The 25,429-nt window shown below is 55.6% G+C and overlaps 1 protein-coding gene across 10 annotated transcripts in view; it reads left to right on the top strand.

Annotated features, from left to right (window-relative positions):
* Positions 1-25,429, top strand: part of AGBL5 (AGBL carboxypeptidase 5) — a 42,557-nt gene that overhangs the window by 11,928 nt on the left and 5,200 nt on the right. For 7 of the 10 annotated variants that reach the window (XM_074947282.1, XM_074947278.1, XM_074947275.1 and 4 more), the window contains 8 exons: positions 1,666-1,870; positions 5,005-5,183; positions 6,452-7,010; positions 7,551-7,720; positions 9,164-9,299; positions 9,858-10,024; positions 11,132-11,340; positions 23,363-23,533. In XM_074947282.1, the coding sequence (XP_074803383.1) occupies positions 1,666-1,870; positions 5,005-5,183; positions 6,452-7,010; positions 7,551-7,720; positions 9,164-9,299; positions 9,858-10,024; positions 11,132-11,340; positions 23,363-23,533 (1,796 nt within the window). The remainder of the gene's footprint in view (positions 1-1,665; positions 1,871-5,004; positions 5,184-6,451; positions 7,011-7,550; positions 7,721-9,163; positions 9,300-9,857; positions 10,025-11,131; positions 11,341-23,362; positions 23,534-25,429) is intronic. The other 3 variants (XM_074947280.1, XM_074947279.1, XM_074947283.1) reach the window with 3 other exon arrangements.

The raw sequence follows: 25,429 nt of genomic DNA, 5'->3' as shown, positions 1-25,429 counted from the left end.
CAGGCGGGTTTATTAGTCACCTGGCACATGGCCCAGGCAGTCCCTCGGGTGGCCCAGAGAACTGACGGTTACAGCCCAGCCTGGGCAGTCAGCACCCAGCCCAGCTGTAGCGACCCCCTTGATTCAAGCTCTGTCTATCTCGGTGTCTGATCTCCTTGGTCAGACTCCAGGTGAGAGCCCTGCCCCTGTCTCCTTCTAGCCCCCAGTTCTTATCCTCACACCTCCTCAGTCCATTGCTCTCGAGCTGGGAACAGTTGCTGAGCCTCGCTGCGGAGAGATGAGGAAATCCATTTGCCTCTGGGGCAAGGGTTGCCAGATGTAAATGTCCTGGGGACTGGATCTGCTGTTGTCTTCTCGGATTCTCCGTGGATAGGGGTCTGCCTCAGCCAGTCCTTTTCCAGTGTCCCGTCCCGGCTCAGACCACTGGGCGCCATTCACACTTATGTCTCTTAGCCTCTCTGAGAGCAAACAGTCCCTTTCCCCTCACTGGGTAACATTGCTACTTGTAGGGGAAACTGAGGCACTCACAGGCTTCATAAGAATATTTCAAAAATATCCGCTTCGTCCCCATAGACCATTCCTCGTCTGCCCTGTTTGGTTATTGCTGCCTCTTCTCTGGCCTCCTGGGTGCCTCTTGGATCTGTCCATGTTGCTGTGAGCTCATCTTCCTGGCCGTCGCTCTGGCCATGTCAGCCCCTGGGGACCCCTGCACTGCTGCCTCTGAACCCGGTGCAAACTGCTTGTTGCTCCTTGCACAACTCTGCTCCTTCCTTGTGCCTGCTCTTGTCTCACTAGGGCACCCCTCCTCCTGCAAGCAGCGCCAGCCATTATTACCCATCCACCTGCCCCTCCCATAAGCAATGCCCTCCTTGAACTGATCTGTAAAGAGGGAACCGGGTTCTGCCTTAACACCTTCCCCAAGATGCACCTGTGGCAATCTGTGAGCTGAACTGGTAGGGGGCTGGCAGGGACCAGTGAGTCCAGTGCTTCCTGTTGACACAACCCACTACTCTTAAACCTGCAACACATGCCCGTGGCCCCATCATCCTGAGTGCCTGCCTCCCTCGCCCACTCCCTCCACCTGCAAGTTACACCAGCTGGGGTGTCTGCTCTGCCGTGGGGTGAGGGCAGTGTCTCCGTACATGTTTGTGCTTCACCCATGGTGGTCTTGAGTGGGCCTGTGGGTGTTGCTGGAGTGGAAATAATAAAGAAGTGGTACATAGGACGAGGCTCCAGATTCCAGGCAAGACTCGGAACGAGATGAGAGCAGGGTGGCTTAGGGCTTCCTGCACTTAGACTGGATAGCCAAGCCAGCTGGAGACCTCACCCAGAGGCCCCAGAACCATTCTGGGGGATGGGAGCAGAGCAGGCACTGAGGGAAGCCAGGAGAAGGTAACTGTTGTGTGGGACTTCCTCCCAAAGGGAATGCAGAATGGAGCCTGCAGAGGGGAGGCTATTGGCAGGAGACCCGCTGCTTGGATTGGTGGCCACCTTCCAAACTCAGGTGGGACTCTGATAGTCCTCCTTGGTGGGGCCTGTCCCCTGGCTGGGAAGGTGGGCACCCCTCCCTAGTGCTGAGGCCTGGGATTCGCTTTTCCAGGAGTGCCCAGCTGGTATGTGGGGGGAGCTGCCTTTCCTTCCTCAACTGTCACAACTGCTCCTCAGGGCCTTTCTGCATCTCCCCCCCAGCAGTCCCCTCGACGCCATCTATTACCATCGAGAGCTGCTGTGCCGCTCCCTGGACAATCTGCGCGTGGACTTGATTACTGTCACTTCGTGCCACGGTATGAGGGAGGAACACGAGCCTAGGCTGGACAACCTGTTCCCTGACGAAGCCACTCCTCGGCCGCATTGCTTTGCAGGGAAGAGGGTGAGTCACTGGCTGCCTCTGGGTGGGGATGGGGACTGGACTGCCTGGGACCGACAGCCTGCCAGCAGACTGGCTGTTCTGCTTGCTGGCATGTCTGCCCCTGGCAGTTCCTTGAATCCAAGCACAGAGGATGCAGGGGACAGCCTTGTCCTCACGGTGGGAGGCATCCCTGAGGGGAGGACCTATTAATGGGGATACCCTATAACCCAGTAAAGAGGAGAAGATAGAAGTTGATAAAGTACAGGCAGGATCTGAAGAGAAACCATCAAATGAAAGAGAGTCCCATTAATGACATCAAATGAGGGCAGACAACTAAATAGTGACAGATGTTGTAAGTGCTTGTATACAAATGCTAGAAGTCTAAATACCAAGATGGGTGACCTCGAGTGCCAGATATTCAATGCTGATAGGCATCTCAGAAATGTGGTGGAACGCTAATCAATGAGACGCAGTAATACCAGGGTACGAACTATACAGAGTAGGTCGCGCTGGTGCGGGAGTGGCACTATATGGGAAAGAAAGCGTAGTCACATATAGTGAAAATTTTAAATGAATCTCCATGAATAGAAATTCCAAGTTTAAATAACAAGAATATAGCAGTAGGGGTGTATTACTGACCACCTGACCAGGATGGTGATAGTGACTGTGAAAGGCTTAGGGAGACTAGAGAGGCTATAAAATTGGAAAACTCCATAATAATGGGGGATTTCAACTATCCCCATACTGATTCACCTCAGGATGGGATGCAGAGAGAACCTTTCTAGACACCATTAATAGCTGCTTCGTGGTGCAGCTAGTCCGGGAACCCACAAGGGGAGAGGAAATTCTTGATTTAGTTCTAAGTGGCTCACAGGGTCTGGTCCAAGAGGTGAATACAGCTGAATCCCTCAGTAATAGTGACCATAATGTAATTAAATTTAATACCCTTGCAGGGGCGGGGTAATACTAAGCAATCCATCACAGTCACATTTAACTTCAAAAAGAGGAACTACACAGAAAGGAGGACATGAGTTAAACGGAAATTGAAAGGAATAGTCACAAGAGTGAAATGCCTGCAAGCTGCATGGAAATGCTTTAAAAACACCATAAGAAAGTACACACTTAATTTGAGCCCCCAAATAAAAAAAACTGAGAACCAAAAAAACAGTGAGGTGGCAAAATTTGCAGATGATACAAAAATACTCAAGATAGTTAAGTCCAAAGCAGACTGCGAAGAGCTACAAAAGGATCTCACAAAAGTGGGTGACTGGGCAACAAAATGGTTGATGAAATTCAATGTTGATCAATGCAAAGTAATGCACATTGGAAAACATAATCCCAACTATACACATAGAACGATGGGGTCTAAATTAGCTGTTACCACTAAAGAAAGAGATCTTGGAGCCACTGTGGATAGTTCTCTGAAAACATCCACTCAATGTGCAGCGGCAGTCAAAAAGCAAACAGAATGCTGGGAATAATTAAGAAAGGGATAGATAATAGGACAGAAAAGATCATGTTGCCCCTATATAAATCCCTGATATGCCCACATCTTGAATACTGCTTGCAGATGTGGTCACCCCATCTCAAAAAAAGATATATTGGACTTGGAAAAGGTTCAGAAAAGGGCAACAAAAATGATGGTGGTGAAACACTGGAATGCGTTACCTAGGGAGGTGGTAGAATCTCCTTCCTTAGAAGTTTTTAAGGTCAGGCTTGACAAAGCCCTGGCTGGGATGATTTAATTGGGGATTGGTCCTGCTTTGAGCAGGGGGTTGGACTAGATGACCTCCTGAGGTCCCTTCCAACCCTGATATTCTATGATTCTATGATTAGGGGTCTGGAATGGCTGCTGTATGAGGAGAGATTAATAAGACTGGGACTTTTCAGCTTGGAAAAGAGATGAGTAAGGGGGGATACGATAAAGGTCTATTAAATCATGTCTGGTGTACAGAAAGTAAACAAGAACTAGGGGTCACCAAATGAAATTAATAGGCAGCAGGTTTAAAACAAAGAAGTATTTTTTCATACAATGCGCAGTCAGTCTGCGGAACTCTTTGCTAGGGGACGTTGTGAAGGCCAAGACTATAACAGGGTTCAAAAAAGAACTAGATAAGTTCATGGAGGATAGGTCGATCAATGGCTATTAGCTAGGATGGGCAGGGATGGTGTCCCTAGCCTCTGTTTGCCAGAAGCTGGGAATGGACGATGGGATGAATCACTTGATGATTCCCTGTTCTGTTCATTCCCTCTGGGGCACCTGGCACTGGGTACTGTTGTGCTAGATGGATCTTTGGTCTGACCCAGCATGGTCTTGTATGTTAAAATGCCACTATGTCCAAACAACAGAGTAAGAGAGGTGGTTAGAAACAAAAAGGCATCCTTTAAGAACTGGAAGTCAGATCATACTGAGAAAATAGAAAGGAGCATAAACTCTGAGTCAAGTGTAAAAGAATAATCAGGCAGGCCCAAAAACAATTTGAAGAACAACTAGCAAATGACACAAAAACTAACAGCAAAACCAGTCAGTCAGTGCGGCCAGTGGACAATCATAGAATCATAGAAGATATGGGTTGGAAGGGACCTCAGGAGGTCATCTTGTCCAACCCCCTGCTCACAGCAGGACCAACCCCAACTAAATCATCCCAGCCAGGGCTTTGTCAAGCCAGGCCTTAAAAACTGCTAAGGAAGGAGATTCCACCACCTCCCTAGGGAACCCAGGAGCACTCAAGGAAGACAAGGCCGTTGCAGAGAAGCTAAACAAATTCTTTGCATTGACCTTCACTGCAGAGGGAGATTGCCCCACCTGAGCCATTTTCTTTTTAGGTGACAAATCTGAGGAATTGAGGAGTCCCAGACTGAGATGGTGGAGGAGATGGTTTTGGATTTAGGTAGTGGCTGGATGATATTTCCTAGTCATTCCTGACACTCTGTTAGCTTTTCTGACTGCTGCCATCCGTTGAAACGGAACCTGCTTGGAGTGTTCAGAGGCGGTGAGCTTGGGCTCGCACCCTGCACTGGTGGGCCAGGTTCCTGGGGTGAGATGTGGGGCGGAGCCCTGGGAAATGTGCAGTCCCTGGAGCTCCAGAGGGGCTAGGGGGTGTCACGCAAGGCTGGGAAGGAACAGTCGGTAGCTCTGAGTGTCTCTCCCCTAGGTCTTCTTCCTGAGCAGCAGAGTTCACCCAGGGGAAACCCCCTCCAGCTTTGTCTTCAATGGCTTCCTGGAGTTCATCCTGCGGGAGGACGATCCCCGAGCCCAGATGCTGCGGCGCATGTTCGTCTTCAAGCTCATCCCCATGCTGAACCCAGATGGCGTGGTGCGAGGCCATTACCGGTGAGAGCTGCGCTGGCTGCAGATGCTGCCCCGGCCCTGCTGGGGTGGGTTTCTCTCTTGCATACCTCCCTGGAGGCAGAGGCTAGGCTTGCGTAGTGGCAGGAGTGTTGGCGGGCTGGCGGTAATGAACAGAGCTAGACGCCAACTCTGGGGCAGCTGCTAACCAGCTTGGGTTGAGCTGTTGACAGGTTCTCTTTGCATCAGAACCTCCCAGTCAGGCAGGAGTTGAGTTGGGCTCTAAACTCTGCCAGTGACCTGCAGGTCAGGGCCAGCTCTAGTTTGGAGCCTGCTACGAATCTCCAGAGGGACAAAAATAGGTTTAAAGTCCATGATCCCACCCAGGTGTTTGGGAGCCTCGGTCACTTGCCAAACCATGTGCAGAGTTTAGAGTGAAGTGGCAAGAATCACGGGCCCGGTGTGGAGCTCTGGGTTTTCCTGCCTGAGTGGCTGACCTCCCTAGTGCCTGCCACTGTGTTAGGAGCAGACGTGGTGCTTGTGAACAGGGCTCCAGTCGGCGCCAGACACTGCTGTTTGACCCCAAGGTGCAGACTGTTCAGACCCTGTCGGTGGGAGGGCTGCAGCTCGCCGCCTTGTTGGCCTTGCAAGAGAGCAGGGCTGTATCTGATGCACACATGGCGCTTGAGTTAGTTGGTAGCTGGGTTCTGAGCTGTGGTGTCACAACAGCAGCTCCTGCTGGCCACTGAAGGAGTTGCAGCCCCACTATCTGTGAGCACAACCAGCCACTCATGAAGGGGAGACGCTCCAGAGTCTGGTAGCAGTGGGTTGTCTCTTGGCCAGGGGCCCCCTCGAGCCGGTACAGGTGAGTGGGGATGGGTGAGTAGGCCAGGGTGTCTGTAGCTGAGCATTAGGCCCCGCAGCATGGTCTGAACCCCTGCAGCTTCTCCTTGCAGTGACTTAAGCTGAAGGAGTGAGTCCTGCAGGGGGAGGGCCCGAAGGCCTTCTCCTTCAGTAACTCCCCCATCTCCCTGGAGAGGCAGTGCTGCCCCCTCTGAGTTGCCTCCGTGCCTGTGAAGGCCTGATGATGGCTCCATCAGCCTCAGTGGAGCCTCCAGCGGCTTGCTGCATGCTCTGTCGGGGGGCAGAGGGTAGCCTTTGCTGGCCAACAGCAGGGTGGGGAGGGGGATCCATGGGAAGGCCGCTGGGCCCAGCCCCTGCCTTCGGTAGCATGCCCTGAGGCCAGCAGTGGCCAGCAGAGAGCATCCAGCTGGGGACAGGGAGGTTTCATGTCTCCCCTTTCCCTTCTGCAGAACCGACGCCCGGGGGGTGAACCTGAACCGCCAGTATCTGAGCCCTGATGCAGAGCTGCACCCTGCTGTCTACGGAGCCAAAGCCGTGCTCCTTTACCATCACGTCCACAGCCGGGGCGCACCTGGCGCTCCCGACTGGAGGGCACACGCCTCCCCACTCACCTCCAGCTCGCTAAGCACAAAATCTTCCAACCATTCCATCCGCAACTGCACCCTGGCCCCGGAGGCTCCTCTGTCGGAGCTGGAGAAAGCCAACAACCTCCTCAACCAGCCCAGCAGCCAGGACGCCAGCACCCATCTCACGCTTTCTCAGGACTCCCAGCCGCTGGAAGCACCCGCTGCCAAGCTGGGGAACAAGGACCAAACTATGTGGATCCTGCCTTCGGAGCCCACCGGGGAGCACTGTGAGAGGGAAGCCGAGAGACCCCCATCAGTGGCCCCCCTGGAAGCCGTCCTGCCCCAGGAGAGCGGGTTGGCATACTACGTGGATCTGCATGGGCACGCCTCCAAGCGCGGCTGCTTCATGTACGGCAACAGCTTCAGCGAGGAGAACGCCCAGGTGAGGGTAGGAGAAGTTCAGCAGAGCAGTGGGGGGATTCTGCCACCCTGGCGCCTGTTGCCTCCCCCTGGGCTGGAAAAAGGGGGAGTCCTAGTCTTTAAACCCAGACACAAATTGAGTTCAGCATGGGGGTGAGGCAGGAGGGGGAGGATTTTGGGGCTTGGCACAAAGCTGGCATAGATGCATGGGAGTTCCTGGGCTGCAGCAGGTTCAGGCTCAGGGGGCGGCCTGGCATGTGGGAGGCGTGTGTGGAGGCTGGGAGGGGGGGCTTGGCGTGTGGGGGCATGTGCAGGCTGGAGGGGGGCGGCTGCATGTGTGCAGGCTGGGCGGAAGCAGGAGAGGTGCATTCTGGCTGGGGTGGGGGGCTGGGCTGGCTGACGGAGAGGAGAAATGGGCAGTACAACTCAGGGCCTGAGAGCCTTGTAGTGAGCTGGAGTTCGTGGTGCTCCGGTCACTTGTCGCTTGCCTCAGGAGCCAGCAGTGTGCCCGCGCTGTGTGGGCACTGCCTGACCTCTGTCAACTGCCTCTCTCAAACCGTAGGTGGAAAATATGCTGTTCCCCAAACTCATCTCCTTGAACTCAGCTCACTTTGACTTCATGGGATGTAACTTCTCGGAGAAGAACATGTATGCCAGAGACAAGCGGGACGGGCAGTCGAAAGAGGGCAGTGGGCGAGTGGCTATCTACAAGGCCTCAGGCATCATTCACAGGTCTGCAGGCCCCTCGCAGGAGCCCCTTCAGCCTGCTTGTGTAGTGTCAGCACACCTGGTTTAGTGCAGCGGCTCCCCCCCACGCCCATCACCACGCGGCAGCTGCATGGACACTGGGCAGGAAGCCGAGTTGAAGCCAGCGCTGTGGCTGTAGAGGAAATGCTCCGTGGCCAACATATGGGGCCAGCCTGGGGTCCGTACAGGCTCCGCCAGAAAGGTGTAAACTCGGTTGGATGCCGGCGTAGGCGAGAGCAAGGATTGGTGCCCTGCCATGCCCCCGCCCCTTGCCTGCCTGTGCATGCTGAGAGACCCACTTGGCCTCTGCAGCGACTCCGTGTGGGCTGGCCAGCAGTGGGGCCCAGCACAGAGGCTCAGTGTTAGTAGGAGCCAGCCAGGGGAATCCCAGCACTAGGGCTCCCCACCATATGGTTTCAGTGGCCACAGTGATGGCCAGGAGCTGAGATCTGGCTACTTGCTGTGATGAGCTCAGTCACCCCCACTGTAAACCCAGGTGGGAGCGGGTGCTGTGTTGGGTGCCCTGCCCCCACCCTGTGGGCTGACTGAGCTTCCCCTCTCCCTGTGGGTTGCTGGCATTGAAGTTTGCCTGTCTCTTTAGTTTGCTTCTGCAGGCCCTGAGCATTCGGAGCCGTTTGCATGCAGGTGCTGCTAAACCTGCTGCTTTCGGGGGGGGGCTCGGGAGCCCCAAAAAAGGCTCTGGCTTTTCCTGCTGCAACTAGAGTGCAGCGATGGAGCGTGCAGTGAGTTTCCCCCATCCTGGCTCCCAGTGCGCCACTTCCTGCGGGGAGCGCTCAGCAGAGCTGGGATGCTTGGAAACCAGTCCTGGTCTCGGCTTGGCTCCTCCTAGCGGGAACCACCTCCATTCTTTAGAGGAGGCTGTCTGGTTGCAGGAGGGAGTAGAGAGCTGGTCTGCACCGGGAAGCTGTGTGGACAGGACATCTGCTCTGTCACTGCCCAGCTGTGAACTTGGGCAAGTCCCATTGCCTCCCTGAGCGTCTCTGTCTTGTGTAATTAGTCCAGAGGGGCTGTGTGTTTGTGCAGCAGCCAGCGCAATGGGGCTCTCGGAGCGTCTGCTGCCTTCTCCTCCCCCCTCCCACTCCCCCCCGAGAGACGGCCCCAGCCCCAGCGGTGCTGATGCAGGGGGTGGTGGCTCCCTCTCCGAAGATTGATGAGCTCAGTGCAGGGATTTGTAGCAAGACGTGTTGGGAAAGGACTGCTCACCTCTGCAATGACGATGGGGGTCCTGGCTGCCCTGCTGCCAGCTCGAGGGGATGCAGATGTGGGGTGCCCCTGCTTGGAGATGCTGAGAGGGTGTCCTGTCGTTTGCTCTGGGTGCATGTCTCTGGAGCATGGGAATAGTCATGGGGACAGTGCTGGTCCTCGTGGTGTGGATGAAGTGACATGGGCCTCCCTTGTGTTTCCTAGCTACACGCTGGAGTGCAACTATAACACCGGGCGTTCGGTGAACAGCATCCCTATGGCCTGCCATGACAATGGGCGGGCAAGCCCTCCGCCCCCTCAAACCTTCCCCACAAAGTACACCGTGGAGCTGTATGAGCAGGTAACACAACAGGCACGGTCGCTCGCGGAGCTGTGCGAGCGGGGAACCCGGCGGGCGCGGTGCTGAGCACTGAGCACCAAGTTTGTGAGCTGTAAACTCGTCCCAGGCTTGGGAGCAGCCCTGTGGAATCGCCAATGGGAGCCCAACTAGGCCAGTGTTTCTGCACCCTTCACCTTACTGGTTCCTTATTCTGAGTCAGAGTTTTGCAATTTCCTGCTGTTTGCTGTAAAGTCTTTGTAAAAGGTGTCAGCGCTGACCGTGCAGAGCCAGTAAATGGGTGGGGGATGCCAGGGAGCTGCCAGGGTGCTTGACCTGGAAGGGTTAGTACGTGGGCCTGGCCTCGCTGCGGGCGCACTCTTGGCTGCCTTTGGGATGGCTGAGATTCGATCAGCAGCACGGTGAGCTGTGGACCAGGAGCCCCTGGGTGTGATTAGCCTGTCTGCATGCTGCCCACTGAGAACGCGGGCCCACGGGATTGGGACTCTGACCTCTCCCATGTGCTGCGTCATGCCGTTGCCCAGCTGGGCTCTCCCCGCTGAGCGCCTCTTGCCTCCGCAGGTTGGGAGGGCGGTGGCCATCGCAGCGCTGGACATGGCGGAGTGTAACCCCTGGTCCCGGCTCGTCCTGTCTGAGCACAGCAGCCTCAGCAACCTGCGAGCCTGGATGCTGAAGCACGTGCGCAACCTGAAGGGCATAGCTGCCTTCTCCCGCAAGAAAGTCTCCAAGTAAGGCCCTGCCTGCCTCTCCCCTGGGCAGAGCTGGGAGGGGACCCGGGATTGGGCTTGCGGTTCTGCTGAGTGTATCTGCACAGCTCTCCAGGGCCTGTGGAAGGCAGGTTCGTGATGCCGCATGGTTGGGACTCTGCTCCTCCTGCAGCCTTTGTGCTAATTCCAGCCTTGTGTCCATGGGGCAGCCAGACATGGCCAGCGCTAGAGACTGCTCAGGACTGGGCACCCCTCTGAGTTAGTGCTGACCTGGCAGAGAGAGGTGGGGCGACTCGAAGGAGTTAGTGCTGCCCCCGAGCAGTGTGGAGAGGGGCTGTGCTACTGGAGGTCCCATCTTTCAGACCCGAGCAGCCTTCTCCTGGGGCCTGAAGGTCCCAGGACCCTTCCCTCAGCATCCGAGCCAGGCTCCGGGGGAGTGACGACATTCATTCCCTGCACCTTTCGTCACTGCCTTCCCAAACCGTGGTGGCCGGATCCCAGCAGCACTACACCTCTGGATCCCACCCCTGTAAAACTCAGGCAGCAGCTGGGCTGGGATGTAGCACACTGCCCCAGAGGGAGAGCGGCTTCCTGGCGGTCATGCAACCCTACCCGCCCACGGCCAGATCTGTGAGATCACGGGGTGCCCTGCCCAGCTCATAGCACTAGAAATGTGCACAGTGTTTTAGAAACAGGAAAGAGGAAGGGGCCACTGCCCCGAGGAGCTGGCAGGACCCTCAGATGTGCACAGTGCGCCAATGGCATGGGTACTTGGAGCTCTGCACTGCAGTAGGCTCAGGGCTTCAGAGGGGCCAGTGCTTGCTATCCCTCCTGAAAACCCCTTTTTTAAAGCCCCCTGGAAAGGGAGCTGGCGTTTGCCGAGAAGTACTCACAGGCCATATGGAGAAGAGGCCTGAAATCAGGCCGCCAGGAGACCATAGCGTTTCAGCAGGCAGCAGCCAGGCCGCGTGGCCCTTCTCATGCTGCCAGTCGTGGGAAACCATATTGAGCGTATGCTGCACCAAGCTAGTGCAACCTAGGGGATGTGGGTGAGGGCTCAGGAGCCAGCTAGGAGGAAATGCTGGTCAGAGCCAAACTCTCACTGCTGTTTTCCCCCGTCCCTTCCAGCGGGCTGCCCGCCTTGAGCTCCGAGAATGCCCTCTCCCGGGCCGGGAGCTACAGCCATGGCACAAGTGGGAGCAGCGGCAGCCAGCAGAGCTCGCCCCAGATCAAAGCCACGCCCAGCTTCACCTTCAGCTGTAACAGGGCTGGTGGCCCCGCAGGCGGGAGTCAGAGCCCTCAGAAAGGCAGCCCGCGGGTCCTGGCACCAGTGAGAGGTAAGCTGGGCGGGGAGCCCCTCCTAGCTTTCATTCAGTACCTGTGGAGCTGCTGTGTCAGGCGGCGCCCCTGAAGGAAAGCCCTGCGCCTGCCTGTGCTTTGCGCGAAGTTAATAGAAGTGGTTTGCCGGGGAGCAGTAACTGCCTGTGAGGTGCTGCCTGCTGTGTCTCCAGCAGTGCTCTGGGCGGCCAAGTGAGGTACGGAGCCACGAGACTACGGAGTCCAGCTGCAATGCTCCCCTCCGGTTGAGCCCTGCAGCTTCCCCAGGCCACACCTCTGCCTTCCATCAGCTCCCGTTCGGGAGCGTGGGCTGCCCTCTGGCTCCTGCCCTCCTCCCCTGCAGCTGATGGCTGGACACAGCTAGGTCAGCAGCTGCTCCTGAAGACCTAGGGATCTGTGGCTGCTGCAGTGGTGGGCTAGTTACCCAGCTACATGGAGCTTTTCTGGGGCAGTTTTGTATTGTCCAAATCCCACAGCCTGGCAAATCCTAGATCAGGACCCAACGCCATGCAAAGGAGGCCACATTTTAACTGAATTGCTGTGATGGGAAACAGCTCGAGACTGCAGCTTCTAGAGAAGCTGGCAGGGGGAGTTCCATCTCCGTTCCCTAGCCATTGCTGCGCTCACAAGCATTCCCATGCCCGAGGGGTGCTCGGGCCATAATACAAGTGCCTTCTTCGTTCCCAGGCTAAGTGCTGAGAAGCAGTAGGAGTTGTAGTGTTTCCAGTGGTGCAGGGTGGATGGCAGAGTCATGATATGTAACCAGTGGGTGAGCCCAAGCGATAGCCCACGCAGGTGCTCAGACTGGTTTACTGACCCCAAACTAACCTCAGACCTGCCTGGCTTGGGGGATTCTGGCCACCGAGTACGTCTCTGGACCACATCTCGGTCCTATGGTGCCCTGACAGGGAAACAAAGCACTCTCGGTGGTGACTACCCCTCCTAGCCAAAGCTCTAGCAGTGCACAGCACTTACTTCTCTGTCTTTGTCTCACCTGCTACACACACTTGAGATGGGTTTAGAGCCTCTGGCAGGCTGCTTGCCTGGCTACGGACTGGAGACCACTAGGAAACCCCCGTGGGGTGCAGCTGGCTGGCCGAGGACATTCAGGACACGATCAGCCCATATGCTGTAATTCCCCAGCCAGCTCCACTAGGCGGGCCTGCTGCTCTGGGCTGGTCCCAGTGGCTAGCAGCCAAGTGTGGAATCTCTGCCCTGAAGCATGTCCCAAAGCCCCAGGGTGTCTATGCTTGCCATGTACTGCTGGGGCTGCAGTGTTCTCAGGGGCCAGGCACTATCTGTGGGATTCTACGGCTCGGGTGAAGGCTCGTGGTACCAGATGCTGTTCTCCCGGAAGAGATTGTTGAATTCCCGACTGGCTTGGCTTCCTGCACACTGCCTTCGTTTCACATGTAGCTTCGCCTTGTGCATCTGCTTTCCAGCTTTCCTTGGCAGCCTCCATGGGAACCAATAAAAGGCTTGTGTCTCCATGGGCATGTTGTAAGGTCTGTTTCTTCTGCTTTGCTGGTTTTGTCTGCCTCTGTTGGCAAAGCAGCCTGCTGACCTGAGGTCGCATGGCTAGAGTGAAACCAGGTCTGGTGAGGGCTGGGAGCTGTCCTGGGATATCCCCGAGGCCAGATGAGAGAGAGAGGCTGGGGTTCGGGGGAGCCCGCTTTAGCGGTGAAGCTTAGGGAATATCCCAAGAATCCTTTCCCTGCTTATGCTTTGTGCACACCCTGGGCTTCAGCGTAGTGTGGGGTGGCTGGGTTGCTGCCTGAGTGGCTCTCTCTGCCTGTGGCAGTGCTGGCAGTTCACGGGAAGCCCTCCCAACGTTACCAGTGACGGCAGTGCTGGGAATGGGGGAGCAGACAGGGCTTGGTGCAGGTGTCGTCCCCCCAGGAGTGGGGACGCCGGAGGCCCTCCTACACTAGCACTCCAGAGTGCTGGAGCAATAGTGTGCGCTTCCCCGGAGCTTGCTGTGGAGGTGAGTGGGGCGATGAGACTCGTGACTTGCTAGTCTCTGCTCTAGAGCTGGGGCCTGAAGGGTCGACACGTCCCAGCCTGCAACAGTGGGGATGAGCGGAGCACTCAGTCTGCTTTGCAGGTTGGGACCTGAAAAATATAGGCCCCGTCTTTCCTACTCACATTTCACGCAAACCAGTCGTCCTCTCACTTCCGTAGTGCTCATCCCCGCCTGGCATCCGGAAGCAGGGTCAGTTTTGTGGTGGGCTGGTGAGAAGGGAAACACTCCAGGAGAAACTGGGAAAGGAGGGTGCTCCTGCTGGCTCAGTAACGATCGCCCCTCCCCCATGCTGTCGTGTTTCCGGGGCTCTGTGACCCTAGGCTCCCCTGGCTGTGCCCTGGAGACAGCAAATCCTGTCTGAAGGCTGGCTGCACTGAGCATACTGCTCTGAGCCTGGGAATCGGGGCGTCCTGTGCTGGCTTGCGACTCTCCGCCTGCGTGTGTTGGCCTCTTGGGGAGGTAACGCTCTGCTTTTGTGTTTGCCTGGCAGTAACATCTCTGCCTCCCGCGCTTACAGACCCACCTGCAATGAGTGAGACGGGCAGGGGAGGGGACCAGAGCAAGTAAAATGTGTGCGCTGCGTGGCGCAGGAGTTGGCCCGAGGCTTGATCCTCGAGTGCAGAGGAGCAGAGTACGCTGACTGCAGTTCCGGCTCTCGACTTGATAACATGCGTTTCTTCAGCACCTTCCGCTCCTCGTGCTTCCCAGCCGTTGATGTGAAGGGAGGGAGGGTTAGCCTGGTGTAGAGATTGGGGAGCCGTGCCCAGCAGTGCTGGCTGCTCTGGTTCCTCAGGGTGTAGTGTTAGACAAGGCAGCGCTGGCGATGCCAGGGCCCGCCTCTGCTGCCTCGCTGGCACTGAGCCACAGGGACTTGCCCCTACCAAGGCTGCCAGAGCCAAGAAGGGACTTGCTCTGGGGACTTGGGCTAGTGGTTAGTGAGGAAGAGCCTGTTCCATGCTGTGAGCACACAGCTATTCCTCCGCTCCCTGTCCCTGCGTAGCGCTGGGCATGCTGGCAACGGGGCAGCTCTGCTGTATGGCCCTGCATGGGTAACAGCCAGGGGAGGCCGAGCTAGCCTGGGCAAGGGCTGTCCCCCCTTCTCCCTGGCTTGGTGCAGGCCCCCAGTGAGTCCCACACCAGTCAGGAGTGTCTGTCGCTCCCTCACCTGATTTCTCAGCCTGTGTGAAACTGGGGGGAGGGGTGTTAATTTTTAAACAACGTCCCAGAAGCCACCTCATCCCCATAAGCAGCACCCCCCACAGGCAGGGTCTGAGCTGCTCCCGCCACTAGACCTGGCTTTGGCAGGGCGGCATTGAGACACCGGGGATATGGACGCTTACCTTGCTGCTGTCCGGGCACTTGGGGCCAGGAGTCCAGCCCCAGGTTCTGTCTAGCACCTTTCAAGCTCCTGTGCCATGCAGTGCCATGCTGCACAATGCCGCTGCCCTCCCTTGCTCTGCTGTGGGCTCCTTCCTTCCTTTCACATCTGCGATGCCCTGTTGGTCTCCTCCTACAGGTGTCCCCACAGCCTATCACCTGCCGCCCTTTGCCTGGAACACTTTCTAAGGTGAATTGCTGAGCTACCACCTTTGCCTCCTGCAGATGGCTCCAAAGAGGCCCCCCCTCGCCCTGCAGCATTAGCAACAGAAAGGATGTGTACGCTTACAACCAAAGCCAGCACCATCTCAGGGCCACAGAGTGGAACCACCTGATCCTGGCCGGACCCCCAGCCTTTCTCCACAGTCCCCATTCAGATGGCTCCTGGCCGCAGGATCCTGTGTTCTACAGAGCGTCTAGCACAATGAGAAAGCACCAAACAATTCACTGAGCTCAGAGTCCGTTCCCTCTGCCTGGAGACATCCCAGCATGTGGGCATCAATGCGTGGCAAACCCAGAAGTGATGGGCTCAGCCAGCTCACCGAGTTGCATCCATGGCAGCAACAGCTTTATACGCCACCCGAGAGCAGGCTGGGTGCTGCATGGATGCGCTCACATGTGGTCCCTGCCCTGAAGGGCTGGTAACTTCACTGGGCAGCATACAAAACCCTCGGATGGGGGATTGGGCACAAGAGCCCCTCGTTTCCAATGTGAATCTCTTTCCTTGGCTGCTTTGCCCGTGTATCTGTATTTACACCATGCAACAACTGTTCTTCGAGTAACGTCCCTAGGGTGCTCCGCATCAGGTGTGTGGGCGCCCCCGGGCGCCTTTGACCAGAGACTTTTGGCAGCAGTGCCCTTTCGGTCCACACCCGCACCGCAGCTTGCCTCATAGGATGGATGGGGCAGTGACGGAGGAACCACCCTCAGCCGGAGACACAGCAGTTTAAGGGGCCCACTTTGTAGCTAGTTTTCCCTTCGGGAAGAGCTCCTCATTTAGCTTTTCTTGTTTCAGGTTGTAGTTAGCACTTTTAAGTTTTACTAGTTAGAGCAGTTTTTAGTAACTTTTGTCAGGGGGGGCGGGGGGCTTCTTTTCTCCCCTCCACCCCATCAGGGGCCTATCCTGCCTTTGAAGTAGTCTGTCTCCTCATGGCTAAATGCCCTGGATTTAAACGTTGCTCACATGGTGGGATTCACTCTCTGTATCTGCTGCTTAGGAGACACTTGTATCCCAGCTAAGTGTGAGATTTTTTTTTTTTTGAGAATTTTAGAGTAGGATTAGAAAAAACAGGAAGATTAAGTTTAGTCTTCTCATGATGGAGCACTGCCTTCTGCCTGCCTCATGCCTGGGCCCTGATCCCCTCCCTTCCCGCCCCTATACAGTGGTCTTGCAAGGACAGCACCTGTTGACCTCTGCAGCCCACTCACCCACCAGACCTTTGTGGGGGTTAGCACCATGACTTCCAGGAAGAGGAGCTCCAGATCCCGTCACAGAGAACTCGATGCCAAGAAGCCTAGGTTACCACAGAGACCTGCATTTCCAGAGACCTCACATCCCAAAAAGGGTACCACTGAGGTTCCAAGTTCTCCAGGTACAGAGATTTCAGGTACTTTTAAGTCCCATGGTACCCAGCATCATGCCCAGGCATGATCGTGGTGCAAGGGTTTCTAAGGACTCTGCATCCAAGAAATTGGTATTGAAGGCAGGTCCTGCTTCTACATTATCTGCAGTACCCAAGTTGACATGTCAAACTGATCAACTGGTGCCATCAATGCCACCACTTCCCACTGCAGAGCTTCGCCAGGTTTCTGTGTAGATTCACTGGTACCGCATGCAAGTCAAGTTCTCCAGGGACTTGTTTGTCTCAGATGAACCCACCTCCTTCCTACTAACGGGTACACAGAGATTCTTAGTACCAGAACATTGTCTGTCACTGCTACTGCATCATTCTCTGGCACCACCTTGTTCCCAGGTACCCACTAGAAAGGACAAGCAACCTGCCTCAACACCAGCGCTTCTGCTCCTCCCATGGACTATGAGCAGGATTGCTCCTCGGACTCTGGTTTCCATGTGAGGTTCACTTAGTTCCCAGCCCAGAGCTGCTACTTCTGACATCTTTTCTGAGAGAGAAACTCCAAGACACTGGCAGCCTGCTGTCACTCCACATTCCTCGTGGTATGTTCAATCCTGGATGCCCCTCTTTTTCCTTTTGGCCCCCCTCAGTTGCTATATTGGGACTCAGGGGGGTGCTTATTGGCAAGAATTCTCCAGAGTGGCCAGCTACCCTGGTGGTGACCACCAAAGGAGCGATCACCCACTCCTCCTGTCCCTCCACACCAGTCTCTCCACCTTCAGAAGAAGCTACACCAAAAACTAACCTCTCCTGCTTGCCCCTCATACACAGATTATTTTAAGCAGTTCCAGAAGCTTCTGAAAAGGATCTGTCTCCCTCCAGATGCCCTTGGAGGAGGTCCATGAGACCCACCATGAACTTTGAGACGTTCTCTGTACTGCCACTTTGAGTCCAATAGCTTTCCCTGTAAACAAGACTTCACTTGAACCTCCCAAAACAATCTGGCAGACCCTGGCCACCATACCTCCAACTCGTAAAAGAGCAGATTATGTTCTTCATAAAGGTTCTGAATTTTTGCCAACCATTCCCCAGCACCTAATTCTTTGGTCGTTGATGCTGTGAATGAGCATAGCAGGCAACCTCACAAGGCTACACAGCATAATAAAGACCAAAACTGCCTAGTTATTGTGTTTTTAGGCTAGTTTAGATTAGGATTTTTGCTTTGAGTACAGATACTTACAGTGCCGACGTGGTGGGTCCCAGCATGAAGAAGCATGGGTTTAAGAGAGATGCGTCATGCCTGAAATGCAGAGATGAGAATCATTCTCTGGCACCCCGTGCCATCTGCAGCACACTTACTCCCTAAGCCCAGAAGGACAGACAGAACAGACTTGTGACCCTTCTGTTACAAGAGGGCTTGTCAGTCAAGCCTCTGGGATCTGATAATTCCAAAGGGTGGAAAGGAAGGCTAGGAGACCTGAACCTGCTCCAAGCATTTCCAGATCTAAGAAAGTGTCAATCATGACAGCTTCGACCGTGGCACCAAGCTCCAGTTCCAAGTCAACAGAGCTTCTGGTAGCCAAGGCCTCAATCCAGCTCCAGAACTGTTTTATGGTCTCCATCAGAACTGGATAGAGACCCTAAGGATTGGGGCAATTTACTGGGCCCAACTCCATTATCTCTGAAGAAAAGAGGCTAAATTTAGAACATCTCAGATGGTTCTTTGGCCAATTCGCAGCATGCAGATACAAGACCTAAGGACTTAAGACCTCGATCTTTCAGAGGATACTGATCCAAAAAAGAGGCCATCGGATCGAATCATAGCAGCTCAGCCTCATGGTATCATAGCGCATGTTGATCCGGACCTGCATCATATACCGGGTCCGGCCGCATCACATTGTTCTCCTGATAAGAGACCGAGACAATACTGAGCAGGAGATCTCTCCAGGGTACCCTGCTACCTCTGCCTTACACTCCAGCTGGCTCATCAAGAAACACCATATCACCACTCTCTGTATTTCAGATCCCTACTTCAGTTATCTTCCCTGTTGTTTCAGTATCTGATCCAGGATTGGATCTGCAGACATTGTGCTCACCCCGACACATCTAAGACTCAACCTTTTAGTGTGAAACAGTCTCCCTCCTCAAATGAACACTCTTGGACATCCTATGTGCAAACAAGTAATGTAATGCCAGATTTGGGTAATTGGCAAGACTGGCCCATGCCACCATGGATGTCTTGGAGATCTTGGCCAACCTGTTTTCTTAATAGCAGTTGAGAGAACCTGATTCTTTGGTTCCAGAACAACTTCCACCTGAACCTACAGATCTGAGGTGTCCAGATCCAAGACACCCAGATCCAACAGCCAGGGAACATTGCCTTACCTTAATGCAAGACACTGTCTCTGATGCAGGGTACCAGGAAAGGTCTCCTTGGGATGACTTCCAACAAGAAGTCATGGAACTAGAAAATGGTTTGTTTCCAAATGAAAATGCTGGTGTAGCTGCAGCATCATCTCCTTCTGAGGACGCAATTCAGTTCCATGGGCCTGTGGACAGGACAGCATCAAATTGAAAATCCCCATCAGTAGCTTTGGAAGAAACCACCTATCCAGTGTTTGATGTTTTGGATTCTACTACAAAGAGAAAAGTCTCCTTGCCTATGTTAAAAGGTCTTTGGCAACCAGCAAAATCTCTCTTGTCCAGTCTGTCTTCATGTCAATCAGTTTCAAAACAGGCTGACAGATTGTATTAGGTCACATATGAAGGATTCTCCTGCTTTCACCTGTCACCTACCTCTCATTTCTTGCTGTAACAGCAGCAGTTCAAAGGTTTAGGTCAGGTCTTCAACATTCTACCCCTTATGACAAAGAGGGGGAAAAGTTGGATTTTCTGTAGAGAGAATTGTTTTCTTTGGCTTCCTTAAACATGCATGTGGTCAATTATCAAGCAGTTGTGGCCACAGGTATTTTCCCTTGTGGGAGATGATATCAGTCTTCACCAAGATTCTTCCAGGGGATTAGAAAAAGTTAACAGCAGCTCTCAACTAAAGGGCCAAGGCTAAAGCATGCCGTCAAGCATTTGATGTCTCCCATACCACCTCAAGATCTGTAGCATCAGCAGTAGCTCTCCATTGGCATGCATGACTATGGTCATCCTCTCTTCCAATGGAAACAAAATCTAAATAGAGGATCTGCCCTTTGAAAGGGATGGATATTTTAGTGTGAAAACTGATGAGCTATTGGAAAAGACCCATCCCACTGCGAGATCTCTGGGGTTACTGCCTCATTATAGAAGGAAAGCACCTATGCCTGTGGTCAGGTGTCACAGGAAATACTTTGCACCCTCTTCCTCTTTGGCTTCTAATCAACAGAGACAGTCACGCTGTCGGCAGCACCGCCACGGCCAAAGGTCCTCTCCCCCACAGAAGAGGAAGAAAGCCTATAAGCCTTGGATGAGGACAAAACGCCTCGGCTATCCTCTCTGCCTAATGTCAGGCCACAGTTTGACGTGAAGATTGAGAGCTTCCCTTTCAGACCATCCTACCACCATTATTGGAGACTTGTCCCATTTCTGCACTGCATGGACAACTGTCACCTCCAACAGATGGATCTTAGACACAGTAAAGGAAGGTGATACTATCCCGTTCAAATGCCCCCTCCCCACCCTTTTCAGGGACCCTTCCCGCAGAGGTTATTGAGGACAGAAATACAAGCTCTGTTGCAAGCAGGAGCTATAGAAAAAGTACGATTAACTTCCAGAAACAAAGGGTTGTACTCCCAATACTTTCTAATCGCGAAAAAGAACGGAGGGCTCAGAACAACTCTTGATTTCAGAGCTTTAAACAGGCACATTAGGAAGATTCAGTTCCAAATGCTAACCCTGGCTGTGACTATTCCTTCCCTGTCTACTCTGGTTTGGTTCACTGCTCTTGATCTCAAAGATGCGTATTTCTATAAGACTTCCCATTGCAAATACCTACCTTTTACTCTTGGTCCAGAGCACCACACCCAGAGTTCATAGCCAGTGTCTGGCTCCAGCAGCAGTAGATCTGAGCTGACAAGGGATTTTCATTTCCCCTGACTTAAACAATTGGCCCCTGAGGGTTCCGTCTGAGGAAGAATTAGGGAAATCCATTCTGTCTGGTTCCCCACATGCTGTGTTCACCATATTGATTGCAGCTGGCAAAATCAATGCAGGCACTCACCTCAAATGATGCTTTTTGAGCTTGGTCAGAGCCAGACTTGGCTCTCTTGAATTGCACTTGTTGTTACAAAAGTTCTTCTTTCCAGCACTGGAAAGATGACCTTGGTTTTCCTGCGTTCCTTGTCAGAGGTCTCCAAGTGTCATTTAAGTTTGTTAGGTGTCATGGTGTCTTTAGATAGCACTGTGGGATGTAGCAGGCATTTCTGGCCTTTCTTCATTCTTGACCAAAACACTGGTGTAGTCTGTCTCCATTATCAAAGAAAGCCCGTCAAATCTGTGAGCACATTTCTTGGACTTTTGTTCCTAATTGCATCACTAGACTCTCCGCTGGAGATGCAGATGCTTTGCGTAAAAATGAGCTCACTGGGTCTCTTACCATAACAGTTCACCATTAAGCGAGTGAGGCCAGGATGTAGAAAGGCCCTGTGTGGTGATACTAGGGCAGTATGGAGACAGTGACTCACAATGGTTCTCTTTCCGTGCGTGCCAACAGGGGTGCGAGAAGATAGAGGCCCTGCCTTAAGGAGCTAACGAACCACTGCAGATTCCCATCTCAGGAGGGGCCAGCACAAGCTCCTCCCAGCTCAAGCAGAGAGGATGCCCATAGCTAAGGATCTTCTGCATTCAAAATCCTTCAGCTGGATGCTTGCACAGTTGGAATGGTGCAAATGGCCAAACTGGAATCTGCACAGCCAGTGTGTCTGGAACTGCTCCACAAACGCTGCGCCAGGAGGTTGCCGTTTTGATCTACAAACCGGTGGCCTCCGCACAGCGCAGCCTCACCTGTACAGCATGTGCAAGATCACACTGGGCAGAGGCTACTAGTTTGTAGACCAACATTGCCGCCACCTGGCATGGCGTTTGTGGAGCTGGTCCAAACACATTCAGGGGCTGCCAGCATCATCTCTCAGGCCCGTTGGACCTGCTGCCCTATCTGCTTATGGCACAACCCCATTTGGGGCCACAACCCCCAGTTTGGGAGCTCATGTCCTACAAAAGAATGTCCACACTGGGTCAGACCAATGGTCCATCTAGCCCAGTATTCTGTCTTCTGACCGTGACCAGTGCCAGGTGCTTCACAGGGAATGAACAGAACAGGGCAATTATCTAGTGATCCACCCCATCGCCCATTCCCAGCTTCTAACCATCAGAGTGTCACCAGTTTGTGTATGCCTTACATCACGCCTTTCGGATACAGATGGACAACAGTGTGCAAGGTGTAGTGAGTGTGCCAGGTCTGACAAGCTGCTGACACATTAGTGAACTGCCAGAGGGACTCTGGCAAGCCCCTGCATGTTCACTAGGAGGCTGCCTGCTGCTCCTTCTCCAGGGGCGGTAGGAACTGAGCGGGAGAGAGGCCTGTAAGTCTCGTCGCATGACCTCGCTCTGCTATGCATCTCCGTGCGCTTGACTTCAGAGCCAAGGCTCCTTGGGGGAGGGCCAGGGGCTTCCTTTATCTCCCCGTAAGACGCTGCTGCAGAAATAACACCAGCCGGCTTCCCCCCAGAGCACCCACGCAGGAGGGCTCCCCCAGGCAGGAGCCTCCTGCCGGGCCAGCTGTTCCCCTATTACACCCTTCAGGCCAGAGGGTTAGTCCCTGGGAGGCCGCCTCCTGCTGTGTGCTGAGCCCTGCTGCCCCTGTGGAGCCGAGTCGGGGCTGCTGCCAGCTCCATTTCATTCCCAGTGGGCCCCAGGGCCCCCCAGCTGTGGCACTGGAATGGGGCAGCAAAAACATGTGCCCAAAGGCGCCAAGTGGGATTGGGGCCCGTTTGTGTGACCTACCCGAAGAGCTCACCAGCGCGAGAGACCGCGCCTGCAGGGTCAGGGCTAGGGTGTGGCCTACCAGCAAGTGAGCCAGTCAGTGCGAGGCGCTGTGCTCGTGGTCACAGCAGGTGTCAAAGAGCGGCCTGATGCCATGGCGTTTGGGAATAATTTAACCCCAATACCTTGGCCTGGTTCCTACTTGATCCTTAAACTGTCACCCTAAAATTCCCTCGCCGCTTGTTGTTCACTTCCTGGCCTAAATTGCTGTGGGGGGTTGCCATGTGCTGCTTAGCAGCTGCTGTGTTCCTCCCCAGAGGTGGCTGCTTCTCAGTGGCTGGTGAAGCAATCCCTCTCCTCCCTTCCGGTGGTGTGTAAGGGTGGCCTGTGTGCTCAATGCTGTGCTCTCCTCCAAGGGCCTCGCTGCAGAGTGTGGAAAGAGCTGGAGGGGGAGGGAGGCTTGTCGCTGCTGTTCTCTGCCATCCTAGGTGGCTGAAGGCGCCGTACACGAGTGGCTGCCTTGAGCTGACTTAATGGCCCAGCCTGGTGCTCTAGTCAGGCTCTGAGCTAGGCGTGCCCTGATTGGTGCCTGCAGCTGGGGCTGCAGATCCGGCCACTCCTGTTCCAGAGCCTGGCTCTAGCACCCAGGTGTGGCGGCCTGGCTGTGCTTTGAGCGCCTCGTGGGAGTGGTGCCTCTGCCAGGGCCATCTGGAGTCAGGGGACAGCCTGACTAGCAGGCTGATGGACCCGGCTGCAGACTGTCCTGTCCCTGGGGGTCCCCAAGGGGGCTGCTCACGCCTTCTGCTCTTGAATGGGCCGAGCCCCTGCTCGTGTGGCACGGTGTAGCCTGCGCCGGGCCCCCACGGTTTGGAGGGGCTGGCATCAGGCAGAGCCTGCAGCAGGGAGATGAGTCTCTCTGCCTGGCAGGAGGCTGTGGGACCTGGGAGTACTGGTGTGGAGAGAGCTCTGACGGGGGGCCTGGGGTGCTGTGTGAGGGGAGGGGATGGGCATAGGGAGCCATGAGGGGGCAATACCACCAGCCCCTTCCTGAACTTCCTTTTCCAACTCCCTCCTTCCCAGAGCCCTGCGTGCAGGACAAGCGGCGCCACCAGCACCTGACTCTGCTGCGAGCAGCAGCCACCAGCATCCAGCCGCCAGCGCCTCTCCCTCCCTGTGCCAGGCGCCTGTCCCAGCCTGCGCCACCCGCCAGCCTGCGCCCCTGCTCCCTGCCAGCCTCCCTCCTCACGTCAGGTTTGTGTCTTCCCGCTCCACGCTCAGCCCGTCTCTCCAGGCCCAGGCCAAGGCCTTAGGCGAGAGGCTCTCCCCGCCCGGGGAGGACCAAGGTCGCCTGGCAGTCGTGCTGGCAGAGGGAGGCCTGGACATGGAGCTCACGCAGTGCGCACTGCACCCTGCTGTGTGGGACACCATGGAAATATGGGCCGGTCCCCGAGCTCTGCTGGGAGGCCGGTTCTGGTGCCCAAGGGGTCCTTCCTGTTCCATGCACCCGCCGTGCGTGCCAGCATCTCTGCGCCCAGACTGTTCTCGCCAGCCCAGGCCTGTCTCCAGGCCTCTGTCCTAGTGACCGTGCTCCCCGGCGAGGCCTGCGTGGGCTGGTACTGTCCCCAGGCCTTGTGCTGCAGGCTCCTCCCGGCTCCCTCAGGCAGCTGGATATGCCACCTACGCTAGCAGGGCCAGGCCCGGCCAGAACCAGCCCGGCAAGGCAGCGCCGGGCTCAGGACGGGCCCAACCCTCTCAAGGCAGTGGCCTGCGTGGCAGGAGCGGTGGGGCCCCCGACTGAAACAACCTCCTTGTGACGCGCACCAGGGGCCCTTCCACTGGCCTGGGGCGTGCAGCGTGTTCTGAGCCTGTGCTACGCCCCAGAGCAGAGCAGCCTGCGGGCCGGGGCCGAGGCAGGGCGGGAAGCGGGGATGCTCTGGCGCTGCAGGAAGTGAAGTGCCCAAGGAGACGCCAGACCTGGCTTTGCCCCCACAGGCCGTGGAGGGAGCTGGGAGCCTGGAGCTCCTGCATCTGAGCCCAGCTGTGCCTTGGCTGCCTGTTCTTCCCTCCTACACTCTACCCTGCCCTGCCTCCCGGGGCCATGGGAGGGTCAGTGTGGCTGCCCTGGGGCGCGGTTGTACTTTACTGCTGCCGGAGCCTGGGGCGGCGCTTCCCTGCCTTCCTGTGTTAGCCGCATTGGTGGGAGGAATAAAGATTTTCCAAAGATGGTGTGTCTGGACTCTCCTTTCAGAGGTCCCTATGCAGCTCCATGCCAGGGCCACTCCCAGGGTGCTCTAAGCACACTAGCATCTGGGCAGCCCTGCTGCTGGCCCCCTGTGGCTAGACTCTTTGCCGAGCACACTGGCCCAGCACTGCCGGGAAACCAGCGGGCGAGGCTGCCGATCAGAGTACGGCCCCTGCCTCCCGCTCGGGACAGTGCTGGCACTTGCACTCTGCCTGGAGGTGGGCTTGGGGCCTTTGGCTTCTGGGGGAAGCTGCTGAACCCGTTTTTGGTGGGCAGTGGGGTGAGGTGAGTGATAAGGGGCCCTCTAGCCAGCAATGGCCAAACAGCGAAAGCTCCCAGCACCCCAGTGTTGCTCCATGCTGCCAGTAGGGAAACTGAGGCACTCAGCCAGGGGGTGACTTCCCCGTGGGGGAGACAGGGCAGAGGCAGGGATCGAGCCCAGCTCCCCAGCAGTGCTCTCTAGCCATTAGCCTTTGCTGCTTCTGTCTGTCAGTGCAGTGACTGCACCACTCTGGCCCTAGCAGGGTGGGGTGGGGCCCTGGGAAGTGCCCACAGATCAGAACCAGGATGTCCTGCTCCCATCCCAGGGAAGTGACCGTGCGCTCTGTGCTCATGGCTCCGTGGCGTGAGCAACCCAAGCCAAGAGCCCAGCTGGCGAACAAGGGCTTGGAACTGCTCTATGGCTGAGGGTGGGCACCGGACTTCCCCAGTGACTAGATCCTTGGAGTCCAGCCGGTTGGGTGTGCCCTGGGGATGCTCGGGCCTGGACTCTGCGGGCTTTCTGCTTCCCTTTCAACTCCCAAGAACTGGTCACCCGTCACACAGCGTCACAACAGGGCTCAGCATAAACCGCTTTCCCTGTGCACACGCACCACCTCTGCCCGCACGGCGGCCCAGTGGCACCA

Source organism: Natator depressus, chromosome 3, assembly GCF_965152275.1.
Source record: "Natator depressus isolate rNatDep1 chromosome 3, rNatDep2.hap1, whole genome shotgun sequence".
In the NCBI taxonomy this organism is placed as follows: domain Eukaryota; kingdom Metazoa; phylum Chordata; order Testudines; family Cheloniidae; genus Natator; species Natator depressus.
This window is presented reverse-complemented; position numbering and strand designations above follow the sequence as displayed.